The 19,778-nt window shown below is 44.8% G+C and overlaps 3 protein-coding genes across 11 annotated transcripts in view; 2 read left to right on the top strand and 1 right to left on the bottom strand.

The window, feature by feature from the left end:
• The first annotated feature begins 784 nt into the window (after positions 1-784).
• Positions 785-11,122, top strand: SSB (small RNA binding exonuclease protection factor La). Of its 4 annotated transcripts, XM_086615505.1 has the most exons (13): positions 1,348-1,498; positions 2,448-2,620; positions 5,339-5,418; positions 6,879-6,982; positions 7,150-7,324; positions 7,470-7,577; positions 7,678-7,778; positions 8,023-8,094; positions 8,179-8,221; positions 8,951-9,091; positions 9,470-9,653; positions 9,825-9,956; positions 10,675-11,121. In XM_086615505.1, the coding sequence occupies exons 3-13, from the start codon at positions 5,353-5,355 to the stop codon at positions 10,770-10,772; spliced, it is 1,224 nt and encodes a 407-aa protein (XP_086471631.1). In that variant the 5' UTR covers positions 1,348-1,498; positions 2,448-2,620; positions 5,339-5,352; the 3' UTR covers positions 10,773-11,121. The 4 variants fall into 4 exon arrangements, with proteins under 4 accessions (XP_086471632.1, XP_086471630.1, XP_086471631.1 ...); XM_086615506.1 differs by lacking the exons at positions 1,348-1,498; positions 2,448-2,620 and adding an exon at positions 785-841 and having other exon boundaries at positions 5,344-5,418; XM_086615504.1 differs by lacking the exons at positions 1,348-1,498; positions 2,448-2,620 and adding an exon at positions 785-841.
• On the bottom strand, positions 9,096-15,744 carry METTL5 (methyltransferase 5, N6-adenosine). Of its 5 annotated transcripts, XR_015222289.1 has the most exons (9): positions 15,707-15,744; positions 15,149-15,270; positions 14,361-14,475; positions 13,740-13,921; positions 13,268-13,350; positions 12,584-12,635; positions 12,227-12,304; positions 11,860-11,909; positions 10,785-10,894 (listed from the first exon to the last, which is right to left on the bottom strand). XR_015222289.1 is itself a non-coding variant. In XM_086615509.1 (8 exons), the coding sequence occupies exons 2-8, from the start codon at positions 15,255-15,257 to the stop codon at positions 9,116-9,118; spliced, it is 600 nt and encodes a 199-aa protein (XP_086471635.1). In that variant the 5' UTR covers positions 15,258-15,270; positions 15,707-15,744; the 3' UTR covers positions 9,096-9,115. The 5 variants fall into 5 exon arrangements, 3 of the variants coding, with proteins under 3 accessions (XP_086471635.1, XP_086471633.1, XP_009978275.1); XM_086615509.1 differs by lacking the exons at positions 10,785-10,894; positions 12,227-12,304 and adding an exon at positions 9,096-9,124; XR_015222288.1 differs by having other exon boundaries at positions 11,860-12,304.
• A 1,492-nt stretch (positions 15,745-17,236) lies between these two features.
• The window catches only part of UBR3 (ubiquitin protein ligase E3 component n-recognin 3), a 123,060-nt gene continuing 120,518 nt past the window's right edge, over positions 17,237-19,778 (top strand). For both annotated transcript variants that reach the window (XM_086615503.1, XM_086615502.1), the window contains exon 1: positions 17,237-17,685. In XM_086615503.1, coding sequence (XP_086471629.1) covers positions 17,237-17,685 — 449 coding nt within the window. The remainder of the gene's footprint in view (positions 17,686-19,778) is intronic.

Genomic DNA, 19,778 nt, shown 5'->3' with positions numbered 1-19,778 from the left:
CCTGGTCAGTGCATCCTACGGGGGGTGGCAAGCTCAGAGCAGGGATCTTTTATCCGTCTGCGGGATACGTTTTTAGTAGCTGAATGTGAAGACTAAATTGCTGTGCTGTTGAGCCTGTATTGTGGTAGGCAGTTCTACTGTTTCACGTGTAAACTAGAAAATAGTTGAACCGATTGTTAAGGCAGTGCTGTTTATTGGAATCTTTACTTGTGTGATCCCCCCCGTGTCACTGCAGATGTCTGCGGCACGCCTGTGGTACTGAGGGGAATGTTTGTAACATTTAATAAATTTAAATATCGCATCAGTGTGTACAAGTACAAGCTTTTACGTTACTTTTGCTGTCAACTGTGCAAACGCACGTGAACAAAAGCTCTGCGCACCCGGGCGGGTCTCTGTCCCGCACCAGCTCTTCCCGCCGCTGCCTGTGCGTTCCCCCATGTAAACGAACAGGATCGCCTTTCCCCACGCCCCGTTTTCTGTCTCCCAAATCCTGCCGGGCGCAGAGACTCCTCTGCCCGCGCCGGGGAGCGCCCGCGGTGGTGGGGCTGCGGGCTCCGGCGGACGAGCGCAGCGGGAACGGCCGCGGGGGGGAGACCGTCCCTGGAGATCAGGACTGGAAGCCGAGGCCGCCCAGCTGGGGCCTGGCCGCGTCACGGTGACGTCACGGCTACGCCACCGCCTGCCTCCCGCCTGCTGCGCTCCCGCTCCGCCCCGGAAGCGGCGCCCACGTGAGGGGCGGGCGCGCGGCTGCCGCGGGGGCTGTTGGGCCGCGCGGCGCCGACTGCGGCCTTTAAAGCGGCGGAGCGGGGCCGCGTGCGGGCCGGTGGCTGGGGCTGCGCAGGTTTGTGCGGGAGGCGCGCGGGGGCGGCGCTGCTCGCGCGCGCCGCGCCCCCCGGGCCCGCCTGAGGAGCGGCGGGCCGTGCCGGGCAGGGCGGGCTGCGGGGCCCGGGGGGAGCCGTGGTGGGGCCGGCAGAGAGGAGTTCCCGGGCGGGGAGCACGTGCTGCCCCGCTTGCCCCGGCGCGGGGCCCGGCGGAGGCAGGGGGAGCTCCCGCCGCTCCCGCGCGCGCACCGGCGCCGCGGTGGTTACTCGCCGGAACGGCGCTCGGATGCTCGCGACTCACCGCTGGTTTTTAGCGCTGCGGGTGGAGGGAGGCGGAGGGCGCCGCTCCCGCGCGGCTCCCGCCATCCTGCCCCGGGTGCGGGGCCGCGGGCTGCCCCGGCCCGGCCCGCGGCAGCGGCTCGAGCGGCGCGCCGGGCCCAGGGCAGCGCTCCCGCGGCAGTCGGGCTGCGGCCGCTGGGCGGGAGCCGCGGCCGCGGGGCCCGAGGTGGTCTGAAGAGGGGGATGTTGTCGCTACAGCAGTGCAGAAGTGTCTTCGAACAGACCGGTCGTCTCCTAGAACACACCTAAGGTTCAGGGGCCGACGGGTGTACCATTTGGATACTATTTGTAAGAAATTTCTTCTTATATTGCCGTGATTCTAGTCAAAAACTGTGAAGGTAACATCCCTGATAAGAGTGGTGGCAGCTAATCCTTACCTTAAATAAAAAGCGGTATTTTGATCTAAGGATCTGGTCCAAAGGCTCAGACCTCTTGCACGCAGGTTCCTGAACGAGACCTTATGTGAATAACAGGTCCACGTTACTTCATTGGGGAAACTTTCTTCTTTTAAACACAGCCTTTCACTCTACTGCAGTGATGGCAAAAGCAGTTAGCCTGCAACTAAGCTCTATCTAGACCTCAAAACTAAATGACTGATAAGATGAAAATTCGCTTGAGAATTCTTTTGGGATGATCTAGCTAATATGGTGTGTGACCAAATTGTGCTAGTTAAAAGGCTTGACTGTCATTTTCCATTGGTAATTTAAATCTCCTGCCTACTTTTATTGTTCTAACTTGTTTTCATTTTGGGTTGTGTACTGGTACAGACTGTTGGACACAGAAGGAACAAGCCATCGCAGCCTACTAAAAAAGAATTTATAATAAAACGTTATGTAGGATTTTGCATGCTGTTCAAACTGTGGTAGTTCTTCAATGGAGCCAGCTTTTTATCAGTCTTTATTGCTGCACAGCAACTGAAAACTATTGATCTGGAAGTTGGATCCAGACGATTAGCTTCTGCCAAATGACTGAGCTAGAAACTCTGAAGTGAGCATGTGCAGTGAGACTAGAATTTCTCTTAAATTAGAAGGCTGCTTCTGCTTTTATTCTAAGTAGGTTAGAGCTCAATCAGTGTCTGAACTGAATTCCGCGTATGGCAAGCTTGAGTCTTTTTTAGTCTTGCCTTCAGTGTGTTGTTATGTGCAGCTGAATGGGTGCTTTTTAGAAAAACTTTTCCAGGTGAAAGACTTGTCCCGGGTCTTGTGTTGTTTTACATCTCTGTACAGTTGTTTTTTACCTTGAAAATACTGCTAAGGAAATAAGACTTTGTTTCTCTTCTCTTCTTAGCAGTGGAGCTGAGATGCCCTGTGTGGAGCGGGAGTTGCTGGTTCTGGGTATTTTGGTATCCAGAGTGAGGCAGACTGGGAGGGCGGTGCACTGAGAGAGCTGGGGAAGCACGAGAAAGACACGTAACAAGGCTGCAGGAGTTTAGGTGGCAGAAGCTAGGTGAAGACAAAAGCGTACGTTCTTCTATTATGCTTCACAGCGCTGTTATCGTGGCATTTCTTAGTAGCTCCTTGGGTATCCAGCAGTAAAAAGAAGGCTGCCCTGTGTATTTCAGACTGGTATGGTTTCTGGTGAGGCTAGAAGAGACAGGCTACCCTGAACAGATCGAGGGCAAGTTCTCTCTAAATGACCAAACCAAAGTGAAGTCGACGGCTTTACAAAGGGAGTCTCTTGTAACTATACTATCTCGGGCATGCTGCCTCTGTGTAATCCTCACCTCGTTAACTGGGGTAGAACTGCTGGGGATTCAGCTGCGCACAGCCCAAAGACCCCAGGTTTTCTTTTAACAACTTGCATGAGGGGAAAACTTGCTCCAAGAAATCCATATACAGTATCATATCCAGTATGACAGGTAGACAGCAAAGATCACTCAAGAACAAGCAGATCCAGCCTACTTGGAGGCTAGTCTGTATTTCACACTACAGAAGAGTACAAATCTGCTGTCTCCACTCAGCTTGCTCTTAACAGCGTACTTGAGACCAACTGACCAAAAGGAAAGTGGTGCGGGAGGGAACATTCCTCCATCCAGCTCAATCTGTATTTCAGTGTGCGCAAGCAGATTGTCTTCTGTTCCAGAACATATTAATGCATTATTCTTAAAATGGGATACGTGACTAAAATCCAAATTAATTTTTCCTCAGAATATGCAAGAGAGCAAAATTTTTCACATCTCATAGTAAATCAGTATGTCTTCTTAAACATTAATTGAGCTGTACTGTGAAAAGCACCCATAAGGAAATGGCTCACTTAAATACGTTGCCTAGTGCTTAAAAAAATTTGCCACATCTGGAGAAGAGAGTTTGCAGTGTGAGTTACATCACCAAACTAAGGCTTCAGAATATGAAGATTCACATAGCTGCTATTAAGTACTTTTTTTGACCCTGAGGATATAGCTTAATGTCAGACTTAACCCACTATGACTGCTTGCTGTCACAGAAAGGTTTTTCTGATTTTTTTTTCTTTTTTTTTTTCTCCTCTTGGGCTCTCTGTCCTAACAGCTCCATTACTAGTGTTTTCTACAAGCTGAATCAAGTCCGTGATAAATTTACCTAATGGAACTGTTCTTCCCTTTCTTCAGTGGGGGTTAGCTTTTTGTTGGATCAGGTGTTACAGTAGCACACAAGGAGGGTGGTCAATTAGTTGATCCAATGGAAAAAGCTGAGACTGCTCCACAGACTACCATTAAATTACACCAAATTAGGTATAATGTAAATAGCACACTGGTTTCTCTCATAATTCAGGTGTTGGGGACAACATTGCAGGGGAGTGGTAAGATAGTGCCAGCACCTGAATGTTGTGGTGAACTAATTAAGTGTCCTGTAGTCAGGGTGATTAATGGGAGACATCTCTAAAGTAACTGCATTGTTAGCTTGTGTACTGTGGCCTGGATTTTCGTAAAGTGCTTCAAATGGATCACACTCGGAGCATCGCTGTCAATTGACACTGAAATCACGCTTTAAAGCGTGTCACAGTGTTAGTTAGGTACAGGTGGAAGCCCAGTAGCGGGTACTGAGATGCAAGTGTTAAGGCTGTAAGTGACTAGATCAAAAAGAACTACAAGCAAGTCAAAGGATGCAGTGTAGCCTCGAGATCAGGAAGAGGAGGAAATGAGAATACTGCAGTAGGCTGAACAATGATCAGTGAATTAAACTACTGAAATAAGAAGATGGGGTGCCAGGTGGGTGTTCTGATGAAGAATATAATCTTTTGTGACAAGGCAGTCTCAGGGGAGTTTTCCCTGTTTCTACATTGTCAGTCATCTTGATGCTCTGCAAGATGTTACTGTCCTGCAAGTGGCAGAAGAGCAAAATGTTAAATCTCCTGATAAACCATGCAGGACAAGAATGAAAACCCATCTTCACCAGTAGTCTTAGTGATCACTGATCTGTGAACTGGAGTAACTGAGGGCCATGAAACTGCTTCGTCTTCTGTAGCTGGATTTAACAAGTGTAATAGTGCTCAAAGGGAGAAAGAAGAAATCTGTGCTTCATAGTTGAAAACTGAATTCAAACCGGTTTCTGACAGCTTTATAAAGCTCCATTTTTCCTCAAGGATTACTCTTCACACTCTGTCCTTACCTTAAGAGCAACTAGATAGACATTTTCTGATCCCAATTAACTTTCTGGCCAGTAGCTGCTTTCTTGTCAGCCTTCTAGTACACGTAGTGACTGTGTCTGATGCACTGGGATTATACGCTTAACACCAGTGAAAACAAGTTTGTAAAGAAGAGAACTAGACATCTTCAGGATGTAATAGTAAATGCAGATATTTTCCTTCTTTCCTTCAGTAAGTTCCTTCAAAGATTAATGACGAGGCAGAAACCTCAGAAGAGTTTGATGTTCTGCCTAGTGATGAGAGGTTGGATTTGACTTAACAAATGTTGTTGGCTCTCAGGTCTGTCGCTGTTAAGTAAAAAAAAAAATGCCTATCTTGAATGTAGAATGCCAAATGCTGCCTTAATAACCAAAGTATTGTTCTTTTCCAGTTGTTTCATAGTTTCCCCTTCGAATTCTGCAGTCATGTTTAAAGTTGGCTCACAGCATAAACATATGGCTAAAGAACTTGTCTGTTACCTTGTTTAGATGAGGCTGCAGTGAAATGCAAGGCTATATGAACATGTCTGTAGAAAGTACTATTCAACACTTAGTGCCTTTGCTCTATATTCTCTTCAGCACAGCTGGTGAAAATGGCTGAAAATGGAAATGGTGAAAGCATGTCTATTTTGGAAAGCAAAATCTGTCAGCAAATTGAGGTAAGTTGAATTTATAGTTTGGGATCCGGACTGAGATACAGTTTTGCAGACATCCATTGGTAGGGACCTGGCTAATGGGAAGTTAACTTCATAGGGAGTTAGACTTGAATCTTCAGCTCTTTGAAAAATGTCTGCTGCAGGTCTGTGATGGTATTTAATACTTTGAGATAATTCATAATTGTAGTCTAAGCTGGAAGTTATAGTTGTCTAGAGCTGCCTGTAAGACCATTTAAAAAACACAAAAGGTTTAACTTGCTACTGTTTTAAGTGCTCTAGCAAGTGAACGTATCATTAAACAACTTATTACTATGTTCACGGGGGTTATTCTATGTATGCAAATAGGAGGATGCATTTTAATTCTGTATGACTTAATTTTTTTTGGGAAAAAATCCTCCTACTGGGGAATCTGTGCTAGTCAGAATATTGGCACATGGCATAACATTGCTATTATGATTTACTGCTTAGTAATTTATTGCTGCAGATGACAACTAAACTTATGTGCCTACTTTAGATTAACTATTTCTCATTCTAGAGGCTTGGGAGGGTTACCCTGCAATGGAAAACTGAGCCTGTAACTTAAAATGACATCTAGAACAAAACTGTTTTCTTGAAGGACAAAAATACAGCTGCATGTGAATCCCCATTAGCATATGGAGCTGTAGTCATTATTTATGGAAGAAGGAGAAACAAAAACCAAAACAAAAGAGAGATTGAGGAAAAATAGTTGACAAAGCTAGACTTGTGGTAATGTGAGTTTGAGGTATACTAGAGGGAGAGGTATTGTAAAACCTGCTCTGACTTTAGAAAGAATAATGATATTGGTTGAAAGGCTTCAGCTTATCCTATGACTTCAAGTATTTGACCCTATTTAGGTGACTGCTAGTAAGCAAAAAAAAAAAAAGTGATTAACTTGTCTGTCTTGTACTGAACTGAACAGTTTGTCAGCTATGTGACACTCTGCTCTTCCCATGCTGGACATGATCAAAATGAGAACACATTAAATTAAAATAAAACTTTTTTTTTTTTTATCTTACAGTATTTTCTTAAATGAGACCTAGAAACTCTAGTCTACATGTATGATTTCTCAGTGTGGCAATACGTTTCTTCAAATAAGGACTAAAACCTCAATCTGTTGGTGACAAATTTGACTTTTGACTCTGCAGAGTTTGATCAGGTTGATGATTATGTTAACAGAATAAAATTCATCCTTCCCTAAACAAAACTGTCTACCTTTGTCTCATTAGTCCCACTGCATGAAGCACTGGGTTTTTGGAGCTTATGTGTTGCAGCTAACTTTTCCAAAGGTATCATGTTAAAGCAGAAAGTAATAATTCCAAAATTTCTAATTGTTCAGATTAATGATTTTTGGTGTGTCAATCCACTGATGAATATAAGCTTTTAAGACTGAACATTCAAGGACAAATCTCTCTCCCTGACCCCCTCTCCCTTCTTTTTTGCAGTACTATTTTGGCAATCACAATCTACCAAGAGACAAGTTCCTAAAGGAACAGATCAAACTAGATGACGGCTGGGTGCCTTTAGAAGTAATGATCAAATTCAACAGGTACAACAAAGTGCAACTAATCTGGCTGGAAGGGCAACTTTCAGCTACTTGTCTCCATTTGGAACCAAATGTCCCTGGTCTGCATGTATGACTCCTGTTGCTGTTTTAACATTTAGCTTCAGCTTTGCCTGTAGATTTGTAATAACCTCTGTCTGCTTATTCAATAGGTTAAGTCGCCTTTCAAAAGATTTTAGTGTTATTGTAGAAGCACTAAGAAAATCTAAGACTGGTCTAATGGAAATAAACGAAGACAAAACTAAAATCAGAAGATCTCCAAACAAACCCCTTCCTGAACTAAATGACCAGTATAAGGCTGCAATTAAAAACAGATCTGTGTATGTTGTAAGTAAACTTCTTTCTTTGCTCTGTGCTGTTCTGCATGACTTTGAAAACCATCTAAGTAAAGCTTGAATTAACTCATACCAGATCGGTTATAATTTCCGACTGTCAGTTTGTTGCGTATAGCTGAAGGTGTTGCTTTTTGCAGAAAGGCTTTCCACTAGATGCAACTCTTGATGATATCAAAGAATGGCTTGAGGATAAAGGTCCAGTTGAAAACATTCAAATGAGGAGAACATTGCAGAGGACGTTTAAGGTAGCTCTTGTGATGAACAGTTAGACCTGGGGCAGGGATCCCCCCTGGACAACATTCTGTTCAATTACTCTAACACTGTGTCTCTCTTACCATTCAACAGGGCTCAATATTTGCAGTTTTTGATAGTGTTGAATCTGCTAAGAAGTTCACAGAAATCCCCAACCAAAAGTACAAAGATACAGAATTGATAGTACTTTTCAAGTAAGTCCACTTAACTGATTTGTGAACTAACAATGGTCAAGCGTGGATTTAGACAAGAACCTGGCTTGACCTGAGAAGTGTAAGTTTCTACACTGTTGTACAGGTATTGATAGCTGTACCTTTTGGAGACTAGCATCTCAGCTCCCAAAGATAATCTTAACTGTTTCTTGGCTACTGCTGTCTTATAAAGTAATTACAATGGCATACTTTAAGCGATATTAACTTAGCTTATATTCTCTTGAAGGGAGGAGTATTGTACAAAGAAGAATGAAGAAAGGAGACAAAACAAAGTAGAAGCTAAAGCAAGAGCTAAACAGTAAGTCATTATCAACTGAAGTGCCTTGTTTTGCTCACCCGACCATACTTGAACCAACTCTTAACTAATTTAACTTTTCTACAGGGAAAAAGAAGAAAAACAGAAACAAGCAGCAGATGCTGAAATGGTATGGGTTTCTTAAATCACTATAACTGAAAACCATGCAATGCTTGCTTTTGTATAGATTTTCGATCCACACATAACAAACATGTTCTGCAGCTACGTTTTGTAAAGTTAACGCGGGATATTCAGAGTTCTATATATTACATAATTATATGAGTTCTATATATTATAATTCTATAATATGGACCACTTTCTAGAAAGTCACTTCAGCTTTTCCAAGTAACCTACAGTAAGACTTTGTTCTGTCATGGTATTTAATCTTGCTTTGAAGAGACTATTTTTGTTTAAAGGATCATATCCCAAATTTAAATTATTAAGCATGTTTACCTGTTCAGAAGTGATCCTAAATGCACCACTGAGATGATCATTCTTCTGTGGTATTTGAAGGATCCAGTAAGGATTTAATTGCTGTTACACAGATTTTAAACTTGAGGTGTCAAGCCTTCAGAGAACTGTTTTGTGGAATTTAAAGAGTATAACTCCCTTAAGGGAAAGGAGTCCTAAGTTCCACATAAATTAAAAAAGGAGGAGACACATAGCATGCAAGACTTGGACATCAGCGTAAATAAGCTATGTAGCAAGAATGCATGGGTTACTGATGGTGCTAGGAAGGGTGACTTCAATTGCTTATTTATTGCTATCATGTTTTAATAGTCTTAAGATTGAGGGGAAAAAAAAGAATGTTCAAGCTTGACTCTTCAACAAAAATGTGGGGTTTTTTTATTTCATGTAGAAGTCTCTGGAAGAAAAGATAGGATGTCTTTTGAAGTTTTCTGGTGATCTAGATGATCAAACATGCAGAGAAGATCTCCACGATGTGTTTTCTGATCACGGAGAAATCAAGTGGATACACTTTGTCAGAGGTGCGAAGGAGGTCAGTAGAATCTTGGACAAGGTGTTAAGATCTCTATATTAAAAGTTTGAAACTGAATGATTAAATGCTTGTTCTCTTATCTAATCAAATGAGAAATTATTTGACTTGTGGAACTGCAGAATATTTAGAGAATTAAATTATTTCCTTAAATTATTTCAAAAGAACAGATAAAGGTTCCAGCCTTGTCAGTTGATAAGTTTAAAACTGAGGCTGAGAACGTTTGTTAGGACAGTCTGAGGGTTTTGCTGCAGTCTAGACACTGTATGTCATGCAAGAATAATGAACTTGCTGAGGTACCTAACAGGATATGTTGTTCATCGTTCTAGCTGAATGTTTTTGCCGTAAGATTCAAATGCAAATGCCACTTTTCTTTTTAAGGGAATTATCCTGTTTAAGACTATTGCAAAGGAAGCTCTGGAAAAAGCCAAAGAAGCGCATAACGGAAACTTACAGCTTCGGAACAAGGATGTTACCTGGGAAGTGCTAGAAGGAGATGCAGAGAAAGAAGCTCTGAAAAAAATATTGGAAGATCAGCAAGAATTGCTGAAACAGAAAACAAAAGGTCCTCCTTTGATTGGTTTAAGCATTTATAATGTCCTAGAAGTGTCACTGTGTGAAAGTAACTGTAAACAATGAATACATACTAAACACTGACTAACTGTAAAGCATTCTTCTAAGCTTGCCAGTTAAAAGACAAATGATACAAAGTTCCTGACCTCTTATATCCCTACAGGACGCAAAATTAAAGGAAAAGGAAGAGGGGGAAAGATACCTCAAGGTGCACACAAAGGAAAAGTACAATTTCAGGGCAAAAAAATAAAGTTTGAGAACGAAGAAGACGGTGGCGAAGATGATAGTAAACCAGGTATGTCACTCTGTGCACTGGATGCAGCTTCCTTAGTACATGGAGCTACTTTCTACTACTGTTTCTACTCATGCTTCTAACAAGTGTTTCAGATTTGGCCCTACATTGTAGTATTTCTGTCCTCTTGTCAGTATCAGTGAAGTAACTTTAAGGGTTTTGCGCTCGATTCCTTCCAGAACTGTCCAAAAAGCATATTAAAATAATTACTGGATAGCTGAGACTGTACTGCAGGGCTGTTCAAAGCGTTCTGCATTGAAAGATGGTGGTGGTCAGCAACACTACACAACTGTACAGACCCAGTCTCTTGAGTGGCGATTTCCCCTCCCCCCCCCCCCCCCCCCTTGAGAATATGAGAAGACTACTAGTTCTGCATATTGGTATTTAGCCTGGAGAAGGTGAAAAGCTTAGCTTCTGTTTATTAGCTATGGCACCTGCTTAAACAAAACCCAATGAAACCTATTCCTGTCAGATTGTATTCCTCCATTTTCTTACCTGCCCTCCTGCTGTGAAGTTATACAGGGAAGAAGCTCTTCAAATTGGGTATTTTAGAACAAAAGCTTTAGGTCACAGTAATAAGTAAACCTAGCATAGCAGTGGCTATGGATAAACTAGGAGTCATCCTTGAACTTACATGATAGGAAGCGTTTGTGTTTTCAGATTTCAGGTAATACTGAAACATTTTCCTTTACCATAAATGACTACGTATTTAATCTTGCAGAACCAGCAAGTCCCAAGAAGAGACCACTAGAGGAAACGGAAAAAGAAGAACCTGCACCAAAACAACTGAAAACAGAAAACGGAGATGGAGATCAGTAATACTAAAATAAATAAATAAAAATAATTGATTTTATTGTTCCATTTTCAATAGGTTTTAAAGACATGCCTCAGTTCGGGAGTTTCTTAGCAGAAAATCTAATGAAATCCACTTCAATGTCAACCTACAATGAGAGGAAAGCTTCATATTGTTGGGTTACAGCTTTTTTTTTTTGTTTAAGAAGCATGCTTACTCTTAACGTACCACCCTGAAAAACTCTTTTATTTTATAGTTTATACTGTCAGATCTTCTCAACTCCTCTGGCACTTCATTCAAATGTAAAAGGTTCTGGACTTTGTTATTTTGCAGTTATGTTAAATAGCAGCTGCCAATAAATTCAGAACTTAAAACTGCTTAAACTGGATGTTAATGTAGTATAAAGCTGTAACTGAAGTAGCAAAGCTGAAGGACAGGATTCCATCATTTAAGTTCAAGTCACCAAGAGAAGAGGAATAAAGCTTCTAGTCTTTGCTACTCAATGTACCTAACAATTGTCAAAATGTTCCTCATGCTCCTCTTAAGATTCTCTACTTCTATGGTAATGGGATACATGTCTTCTAGGGCACCATTTAGCATCCAGGAACTTGCCTGCGGGCTTAAGCTTCCATACTCTAGCATCCAAACTAGATTTTCTATTGTGAGATGAAGCACACAGCTTCCTCCTGCCCCCTCTAAGACTGTTCTGTGAGGTATTTCACTGCCTGTAGCTATTGCAGTAAAGAGCACAGAACACTGAAATAATGCTACAGCTGTAAAGTCCTCGTTACTCTGGCCTTCGCTACTTAATTTGGTCTGAGTTTCAGATAGCATCAAGCAAATAAATATTAGAAGATGAGTCAAGGAGCTTTTTCACATCTAGTTGCAGCGTTGGCTTGTTGTTACAATGATTCTTTTCCCTGTTCAACTACAAAATGTAGTTAACAATAATAGAACTTGATGCCATCATAGTGAACTTGAGAGTCTCAAGTGCTACGGGCATTCCTCATCCAATACATATGGCCCTAAAACTTAATTTTCTTAAGTAGAAGTTATTGACCTGCCTAGTACAAGACAGAACATTTTCTCAGTTATGTTAGGTTTTATACTTACTGATTTCTTCTTATGGAACTTGTATGATGCTGGTAGGTCATATCTAAGTTCTGTGAACAGTACAAAGAACGCTTGTTAAACTAGAATGATCAGTAGTCAGTTCACTTGCACCCTATACCCATGTTCCTCTGTTGCTCCTGACTAGACTGTGACTGAACAGTTAAGCTGACCACATCAGACAGTAAGTGGATGGCTGAAATGCAGAACTGCAGTCGTTTCAAGCACTTTTGCAACTTCCATGTCTCAAGTTGTATGACTGTATGAAGCATTCAGCTGGTGATGCTTCAGAATTGGGAAGATACTTGAACTGTCAGAAAAATATTTAGCTGACTATAAGGACACGATGCTTTTTAGTGTAGTAACTGACCTGCACTTTGCTTTTGTTATTCAGCAACAATCTCCTTTGGAAGCAGGAAGGTAGGTAACTTCTGCTTGCAGGCAAAATCTAGTCCAGGAAGAAATCAGAATTCTAATTCTGCACAGAGTATGTATTCCTCAGAGCTTTATTAAGTGCCTGCTTGTATTCTAGCCAGGTAGCCGGGGGGAGGGAGGGGAAAGGGGGAAAGGCCACTTCAAAAAAAGACTGGTGTAATTTTCAGTGTTAAGTCACGCTTAAATTTACCTCAGGCTGTTAAGACTGGCTAGTAGTGCTACAGATACCAGCCCCCAACAAAAGGTTGGTTGGTTGGTTTTTTTTTTTTCTTTAACAACAAATTAATCTTACCTGCTATAACTTCCATCTTCACTGCCCATTCATCTGCTTTCTTTTGAATGTGCTACAATATTAAATAGATACAAGTAAATGTAAAAGCTTGTTTCTACACTATCTTATAAAACATCTACAGCCCTGTACTTATTTAACAAGTCTCCTGTGCTTTTGTTTTTCAAGCTGAAACATTAGATCACATACTTACCTTGATGTATGGGAGATCACAGTTACTTGGCATGATTACTATTTACTCAAAACAAGTTTCATACCCCATACAGGTGTGAAAAAAACAGTAAAGCTATAGACAACATCATTGGGGGCCTACAAGAAAGATGGGGAGAGGCTGTTCAGGAGGGCCAGTTGTGATAGGACAAGGGGTAATGGTTTTAAAATAGAGGGAGGTAGATTCAGGTTGGATATTAGGAAAAAATTTTTTACCATAAGAGTTGTAGAACACTGGAACAGGTTGCCCAGAGAGATGGTGGATGCTCCATCCCTGGAGACCTTCAAGGCCAGGTTGGATGAGGCCCTGAGCAACCTGATCTAGTTGGAGATATCCCTGTTCCTTGCAGGGGGGTTGGACTAGATGACCTTTGAAGGTCCCTTCCAGCCCTAACGATTCTATGATTCTATGATTAAATGCCAGCTATTCCATTGCCTAGTTAATGCTTGTGCTACTAAAATGAAGGACTGACTGACCTGCCGTGTTGAAGTTTTGTGAAGGGAATATACAGCTGTTTTTGCCATTTGTAAAGCGGTTTTCAGAAAAATCATATCCATTCCTAAAAGAATGATGAAATTATTAGAATTGTTAAAACGCAAGCTTAAACTACAGGATTTAAAGTTCTGCTTCATGCTTCAATTTTTCTGGAGTCATGTGTCAACACTGAATATGTTAAGGTGCAGAAAGTTACAACTTACCCAATTGCTTTTAGTATAAGAGAAAAATGATAGGGATTTGAAATAGCTGGTATTGTTTATTTCAAACCTAGCAATTGTTAGTTACAATGTTGAAGTTGTTAATTGGTACTTAGGAAACTGATTCCAGATCAACAAAACTCTAGGTAATTACAATAGCTAATTGCAATAAAGAAGGGAGATGTTTCATTAAAAGTGTTTCCCTTGCTATTTCATTCCTAGTAATTTCTAAATGACTTTCAGAATTACCAACCTTTATTATGCTTGGTACCGAATGGAGGGTTCATAATAACTGTGTCAAAAGTCTCTGACATGCTGTCGGATAAAGAACAGATGTCACACTGAACCATGTTGATGTTCGTGAGCTCAAAGTCTTCAATATTGCTATTAAATATTTCCAGTGCATCTGCATCTATGTCAAACCCCACACACAATCTGTTAAAAAAAAAAAAGGGCCACATATTAGTCTCATGCAAACTAAAATAGTGTTTAAATTCTATAGTAAAGTTTTGAAAGGGATCTGTGCACACAACTTCTTTTATCTAGGAAATGTAACAAGTGCACGCTATAAATTCAGTGCTGATAAAGACAGACGTAGCTCTGTTTGCCCCTTGTCAAATATCCTTTTAAAGCCTGTGAATGAAATTTCATGTGTTCATTTAGTGCGTTATGATTTCCAAATTCATGGCAACTGTCCCTCTCTTCCACTATTTGAATGGTTATTGATTGTCTTTTAAGCATAATAAACAGCCTCGGTATGCACCAGATTAGATACCTAAAATTAGTTTAGTTCAGCATTGCTATGTTCTGATCTTATTTTCTACTCTTCTATGCCAGAAAAAAACACAAGCAGAACTTAGCATTATATACTTACCCTGCTCCTAACATTGCACTTCCAATGCTGAGCATGCCACAACCACATCCTAAATCTGCAATTGTTTTGTTTTCAATGTCATCAAAAGTATTGTGAATTGTATAAAGCATACATGCTAGGGGAAAAAACAACCACAGGTCAATAATATCAAATATGCATCTGAGTAATCAAGAAAAGCTACTTCTGTCTTCAGAAAACTCTGAACTAAAGGTTTCTGCTCATGCAAAATTAAGCTGATGTTCTCACTGCCTATAATTCTCTTTTACATTTATATGTGAAAACAAGTCAAAATCATTTTGATGAGTTATAGAACTCTAGATCTTTGGTGAAGAGATTACACGTAGAGCTGCAAGTACTGTTTGTGGAAAAAGTATGCCTCTAAATTTGTTTGAGGAAAAACAATAGAAGGACGTAAAATATTGGAAAAATAATTAAGGTATGGATGAGGGTCTGTATATACAGTTTTACTGTTTTTTGGGTGTCATAAAATAAATCCATTTCTGCCTTCTCATTTACAGATTAAGATGTTTCTATCGCAACATTATCTTTTACATCAATTTACTTGATTTTTTGGATTATACATTACCAGTATACCTCTAATGAAAAGAAGTTAGATCATTAAAAAAAAAAAAAATTAAATTCCTGCTGGATACAATTTCTCAACTACTTCTAGTGTAAAAACTTCAAAGGAGATAATGCAGTAGAAACGCTTTATTTGTTTATTTATTATTTTAAAGTGCCAGTTAAGAACTAGTAAAAGAGACAACAGTGGTGTCCGTAACCTCTACCTGCGATATGAGGTCTTGTTGGATACTGTTCAAGGAGTAGTTTTGGACTTTCAAAAGTATCAACTTGTTGAAGACAGCTTTCCAGTTCTTTCAGCTTCAATTTCTTCATGTTTGTAGTTTAACTAAGGAAAATAATATGTAATCAGTTACAATAACATTAATAAATCACATATTATCTTAAATTACTTTATACTTAAAATCCCACTGTACTCCTCAGCATCTGCCAGGTGTTTCCATGCAGCTGTTTCCGGGGATCCAGCTGCCGGCGCGCGACGGGAGACAAGCGCGGCGCCGGCTAAGGCGAGCCCACTCCCGGCCGCGGCAGCCCCTCGCCTCACGCACCGCCGGTGACCGGCCCCCGCCTCACGACAGGCGCCGGGGAGGCCCCACGCCTCGGCCCGGGGCTCCGCTCCTACCGCCGGGCCCCGAACGCCGCCGAGAGAGGCGTCCGGCCCCAAGCGGAGCGGGAACCGAGCCCCGGGGCCCTCCGCCACCCACACCGGCCGCTCGCCCGGCAGCGCTCTCTCCGCGGCCGCGAAGCCGCTGGCCCGCGCACACCTCCGCCGCCTCCGCGCCGGCCGCCGCTTGGCGCCGCCTCCACTCGCCGCAGCCCCGGCGAGGCGAGCTGACGGGCCGGGCCGGGCCGGGCCGGGCCGATGCGATCCGGGCTCCTCCGCGCACTTCCGCCGCGCCGCCCGGCCCCGCGCCGCCAACCAGCCCCCGGCGCCGGCCCGAGCCGCCGGGCTGCCGCGCCGCGCCCCGCCCCCTGTCCGCGCCGCCGCCGGGGCCCGCTGCGGGCCGCCGAGCTGCTGCCGCTGCCCGGGCAAACGGCGACCTGCGGGAATGAAACGCAACTAAACTTTCCCCTTTTAAATGACCAGACGTGGGCTTTGACCATCGTGTGTTACAAACGTGACACGTTTTATTACCGCCTCACGCGGCACCGCTGCTGCGTGTCTGCGAAAGGCCGGGCTGCCGGGCGTGTCCCCCACATCGAGGGTCCCAGATCAATGACAGCCATTAGCGACCGAAAGCGAGGAAACGGACTTCCACCTCTGCAGTGGAAAGGACGGTCCTCGAGAGAAAAGCAACGGATTTACTCACTTTTCTCATATCTTCCTTCCTGTAATCCCAGGGAGAGACATACTGCACCACGTACCGTATTCCCTGCCCTTAAGGGAGCACGGTGCAGCAGAAGGCACCAGAAGACGGACAGCCATTGGAAGTCGGGCAAAGCCAGCGGAGGGCTGTCCGCCTTGGGGCTCTGGGGTTCCGTTCTGTCAGATAAAAGGTTACCTTCGTCTGAGGACCGATTTTTTCTGCTAAGGTTTTCCATTACACAGTTGAAAATCTATTCATCGAGATTTAAAACTGCCGAACAGCACGTAAGCTATTGTAACTCCCATCTAAAGACATTCTCTCCTGCTGGCAACACGCAGATGCACTCCGGTACCTCGGGGCGCGGGGCTGCGGATGGCCCGAACGCCCCGGCGGGCCCAGACGCGGGGATCGCCAGCGAGGCGCGGTGCCACCGCCGAAGCCCGTCGGTGCTCCGCCACCTCCGGCGGGGCTGCTGGGGGCAGCAAGCGCGCAACCACGGGCCTCGAGAGTCCCGCGCACCCCGGCGGCAGCGCGGTGTCTTCACAGCCGCCGCTTTACTCGGGGAGCGGCTCGGAAACAAAGGGGACTCCGCTCCCGTTGGGGGCGCCGACCGCCCCAGGCGGGCCCTCCAGCCGAACGACGCTTGGGGCCGCCATGGCGGCCGCGGCGCGCACCCCGCGGCTCCCGCGCCCCTCGTCCTGACAAGAAGCTTGGCACCGGCGGGAGCGGGCGGCGGCATTTTGCGAGGCGGAGGCGCGGGCCGCGCACCTGCGCGTTGACGGGGCGTCGGGGAGGGCAGAGGAAGAGGAGGGGTAATGTCAGGGGAGGGGAGAAGCAGTGTCAGGAGGAGGGAGCGGGTGGTGAGGAGGGCGCCGGTTCCGCGGCTATCGCGAGAGGGAGGCGCCGCTGGGAGGGGAGAGAGGGCGGCGGGGGGAGCCCCGGAGCCGGGAGCCCGGCGCAGCCGTAACGGCTCCTCAGTTTCCCATCATGGCGGGGGCCGGCGCCAGCGGCGGGGATAAGTGGAAGACGGCGGCGCAGCTGAAGAGGGATCTGGGCGGCGAGAGCGGCGCAGCGGCGGCGGGCGAGCTGCGGACGCTGCTGAAGCGGGTGCTGGCTCCGGCGGCGGGCCCGGGCGGCGGCGGCGAGGCGGCGGCCGAGGCGCTGGAGTGGTGCCGCTGCCTGCTGTCGGGCGGGGAGCCCTGGGACAGCTTCGTGCAAACCGTGCGGACTTACGACCCGGCCACGCTCTGCGGCCTGGTGTGGACGGCCAACTTCGTGGCCTACCGGTGCCGGACGTGCGGGATCTCGCCCTGCATGAGCCTGTGCGCCGAGTGCTTCCACCAGGGCGAGCACGCCGGGCACGACTACAACATGTTCCGGAGCCAGGCGGGGGGCGCCTGCGACTGCGGCGACAGCAACGTCATGCGGGAGGCCGGGTGAGCGCCGGGCGGCCTCGGCGGGGCGGGCGGGCACCTGCCGGCGGGGGCGCGCCCGGAGCTCGGCGTCTGCGGTGCCTCCCTGCGCGCCGGGGGAGGGGTGTAAGTGGGGCACTGCTTCCGTCTGGGTCGCCGCCCGCCCTCCTTGGCTGCGGGTCGGACGAGGTTCCGTGGAAGCGGCGCCCGCGCCGGGCTGAGAGGGGGGTCAGCCCCGCCTTCCCGGCCGCCAGCCCCGGCGGGGGTCCGGCGAGGTGCCTTCCTTCTTTGTTGCTGTGCGTGTGCCTTTTTTTTTTTTGGATGCCTATGCAAATCTCGGTGCCCTTGCACCGAGTGCCTGCCTTCAGGGAAGTTGATAAGGCGGAGGCCGTGGGAGGCAATACCTGTCAGCTCCCAGCTGGCTGCCTTGGCCTAGCAGAACTATCCACGAAGTGTGTCCAAACACTTCTGGAATTCACCTGAGAAGATATGTCAAAATGAACATAGTGAGTAAGGAGGGAGCCATTCTTGTGCGTTTTCCCGATCTGCAGTTCATCTTGCCTTCTGTTTTTGCTATTCTTGGCTTTAAATAAAGGAATTCGGTAACTCTTGGATGGATACAACAGGGCAGGGTTTTGGGAAGTCAAATGTCCCTCGTATTCTGTAAGTGTGCAGACCTACTGGAGGCAAGGCTTAAGTACCTGGTCAAAAAGAAGAGGAATGTGGTACTTCATTATACCCTCCTTTGTTCCTTTTGTACTCAACAGTAAAAGGAACAATCTGTCAGCCAGTTATTACCTAGCCAGTAAACTTCAGAATTCACAGCTAGGTGTCTTTTTGGAGCTCCCCGTGTTCTTGTTCATTCACCAGGGAGCTAAAGGCTTCGCCAGAAAACCGGTTTGGAGTGCTGAGTGAGGCTTCTCTTCTGACTGGCTTTCTAGAATAGTCTCTGTCTTGATTGCCTTAGCCTGGGTGAGATGGCATGCTCTCAGAAGAGCCGTCTCGTATCTTCCTAATAATCCTGAGTTGTGGCATACCTAGCAGAAAATGATAGGAACATACAGAAATATTAAAGCATTTTCCTTGATACTTTTCATGTTTTTAACATATACAATGTATAATTCTGCATCACTCTGCCTCTTAAGAATCCTTCTGGTTTTTGCATTTTTCTCTGTTGAGTTTTCACTAATTCTGCTTTTTTCTGTTGCTCGAAGGTTGTTGTCTCAGCTCTGATTCTTTGTGTCTGTAGTCACCATTCTCCTGCTCTGGGCCTTGAGGTGGCTTCGTTTTTTTGTTGTTTCTTGTTATATTGTCTCCCTTTTGTTTCTCTTACTGTCTGCCTTTGTCATTTCTTCATTCTTCCTTTCTGGTGGAATCTTACAGGTAGACTCCCTCCAACGGGAGATTTTTTTTTTTTCCTTCTTTTTTGTTTTCATTGATCTTCAGTGATCTCAAGGGGCTACTCTTGAAGTGATTATTTATCAGTTCTTGTTCAGATTCTGGTGATTCTGCTTACCTCAGTGTATCTCAAGTAACAGTTCTCCTTGATCTTGAGAAGAAATGAAATTTAATGTCACTTCTCCCAGTGCTCAGTGTGGGATAGATTTAGGAGTCCTCTTAGTGGTAGGATTTTGATAGAGCACAGACAAATTGATCTACTTTAGGTAAATATTAATAGTACTTCTGATACTGCTCTCATCCCAGAGTTTATAGCTTTTGCAATTGTTTTTTCGTATTTTAAACATTTTTTCTTCTTGTAGAAAGCCAGTTTAATAAAGAAGAAACAAAAAACGCAGTTACATTTGTAGTGTAAACAGATACAAAACCCGAGGGAGTAAAAATATTCTCGTTTCTGTTATATGTACCTCACTTACTACTTTTAATAGTAGAATTCAAGAGTAAATTGTCTCAGGTGTGAGGTAGGTCTCTTCAGGAGGTTTGATTGTTCTAGATAAAGAATTCCATAGTATCCACTCAGAAACAGCACTCTTGAATTGAGAAGTAGATTTTCCAGTCCTCCTGGACATAAAGGAGGACAATACGTGACAGTATATGGGGTGCCTGCACTTGACCTAAGGTGGCTTCTGCTTATCTAAAGAATTGATGTTAAGCCAGTG

Source organism: Tauraco erythrolophus, chromosome 8 (genome assembly GCF_009769465.1).
Source record: "Tauraco erythrolophus isolate bTauEry1 chromosome 8, bTauEry1.pri, whole genome shotgun sequence".
In the NCBI taxonomy this organism is placed as follows: domain Eukaryota; kingdom Metazoa; phylum Chordata; class Aves; order Musophagiformes; family Musophagidae; genus Tauraco; species Tauraco erythrolophus.
This window is presented reverse-complemented; position numbering and strand designations above follow the sequence as displayed.

Bases quoted from the DNA above. Each gene is read 5' to 3' on its own strand.
- METTL5 (XM_086615507.1), bottom strand. From the start codon at position 15,257: ATGAAGAAATTGAAGCTGAAAGAACTGGAAAGCTGTCTTCAACAAGTT. The intron at 14,476-15,148 runs GTAGAGGTTACG...TTTTTCCCCTAG, and splicing joins AACAAGACCTCATATCGCAG to CATGTATGCTTTATACAATT. The intron at 13,351-13,739 runs GTTGGTAATTCT...TCATTCTTTTAG, and splicing joins CGGTACCAAGCATAATAAAG to GAATGGATATGATTTTTCTG.
- SSB (XM_086615506.1), top strand. From the start codon at position 5,353: ATGGCTGAAAATGGAAATGGTGAAAGCATGTCTATTTTGGAAAGCAAA. The intron at 7,779-8,022 runs GTAAGTCCACTT...ATTCTCTTGAAG, and splicing joins GAATTGATAGTACTTTTCAA to GGAGGAGTATTGTACAAAGA. The intron at 9,092-9,469 runs GTCAGTAGAATC...TTTCTTTTTAAG, and splicing joins TTGTCAGAGGTGCGAAGGAG to GGAATTATCCTGTTTAAGAC.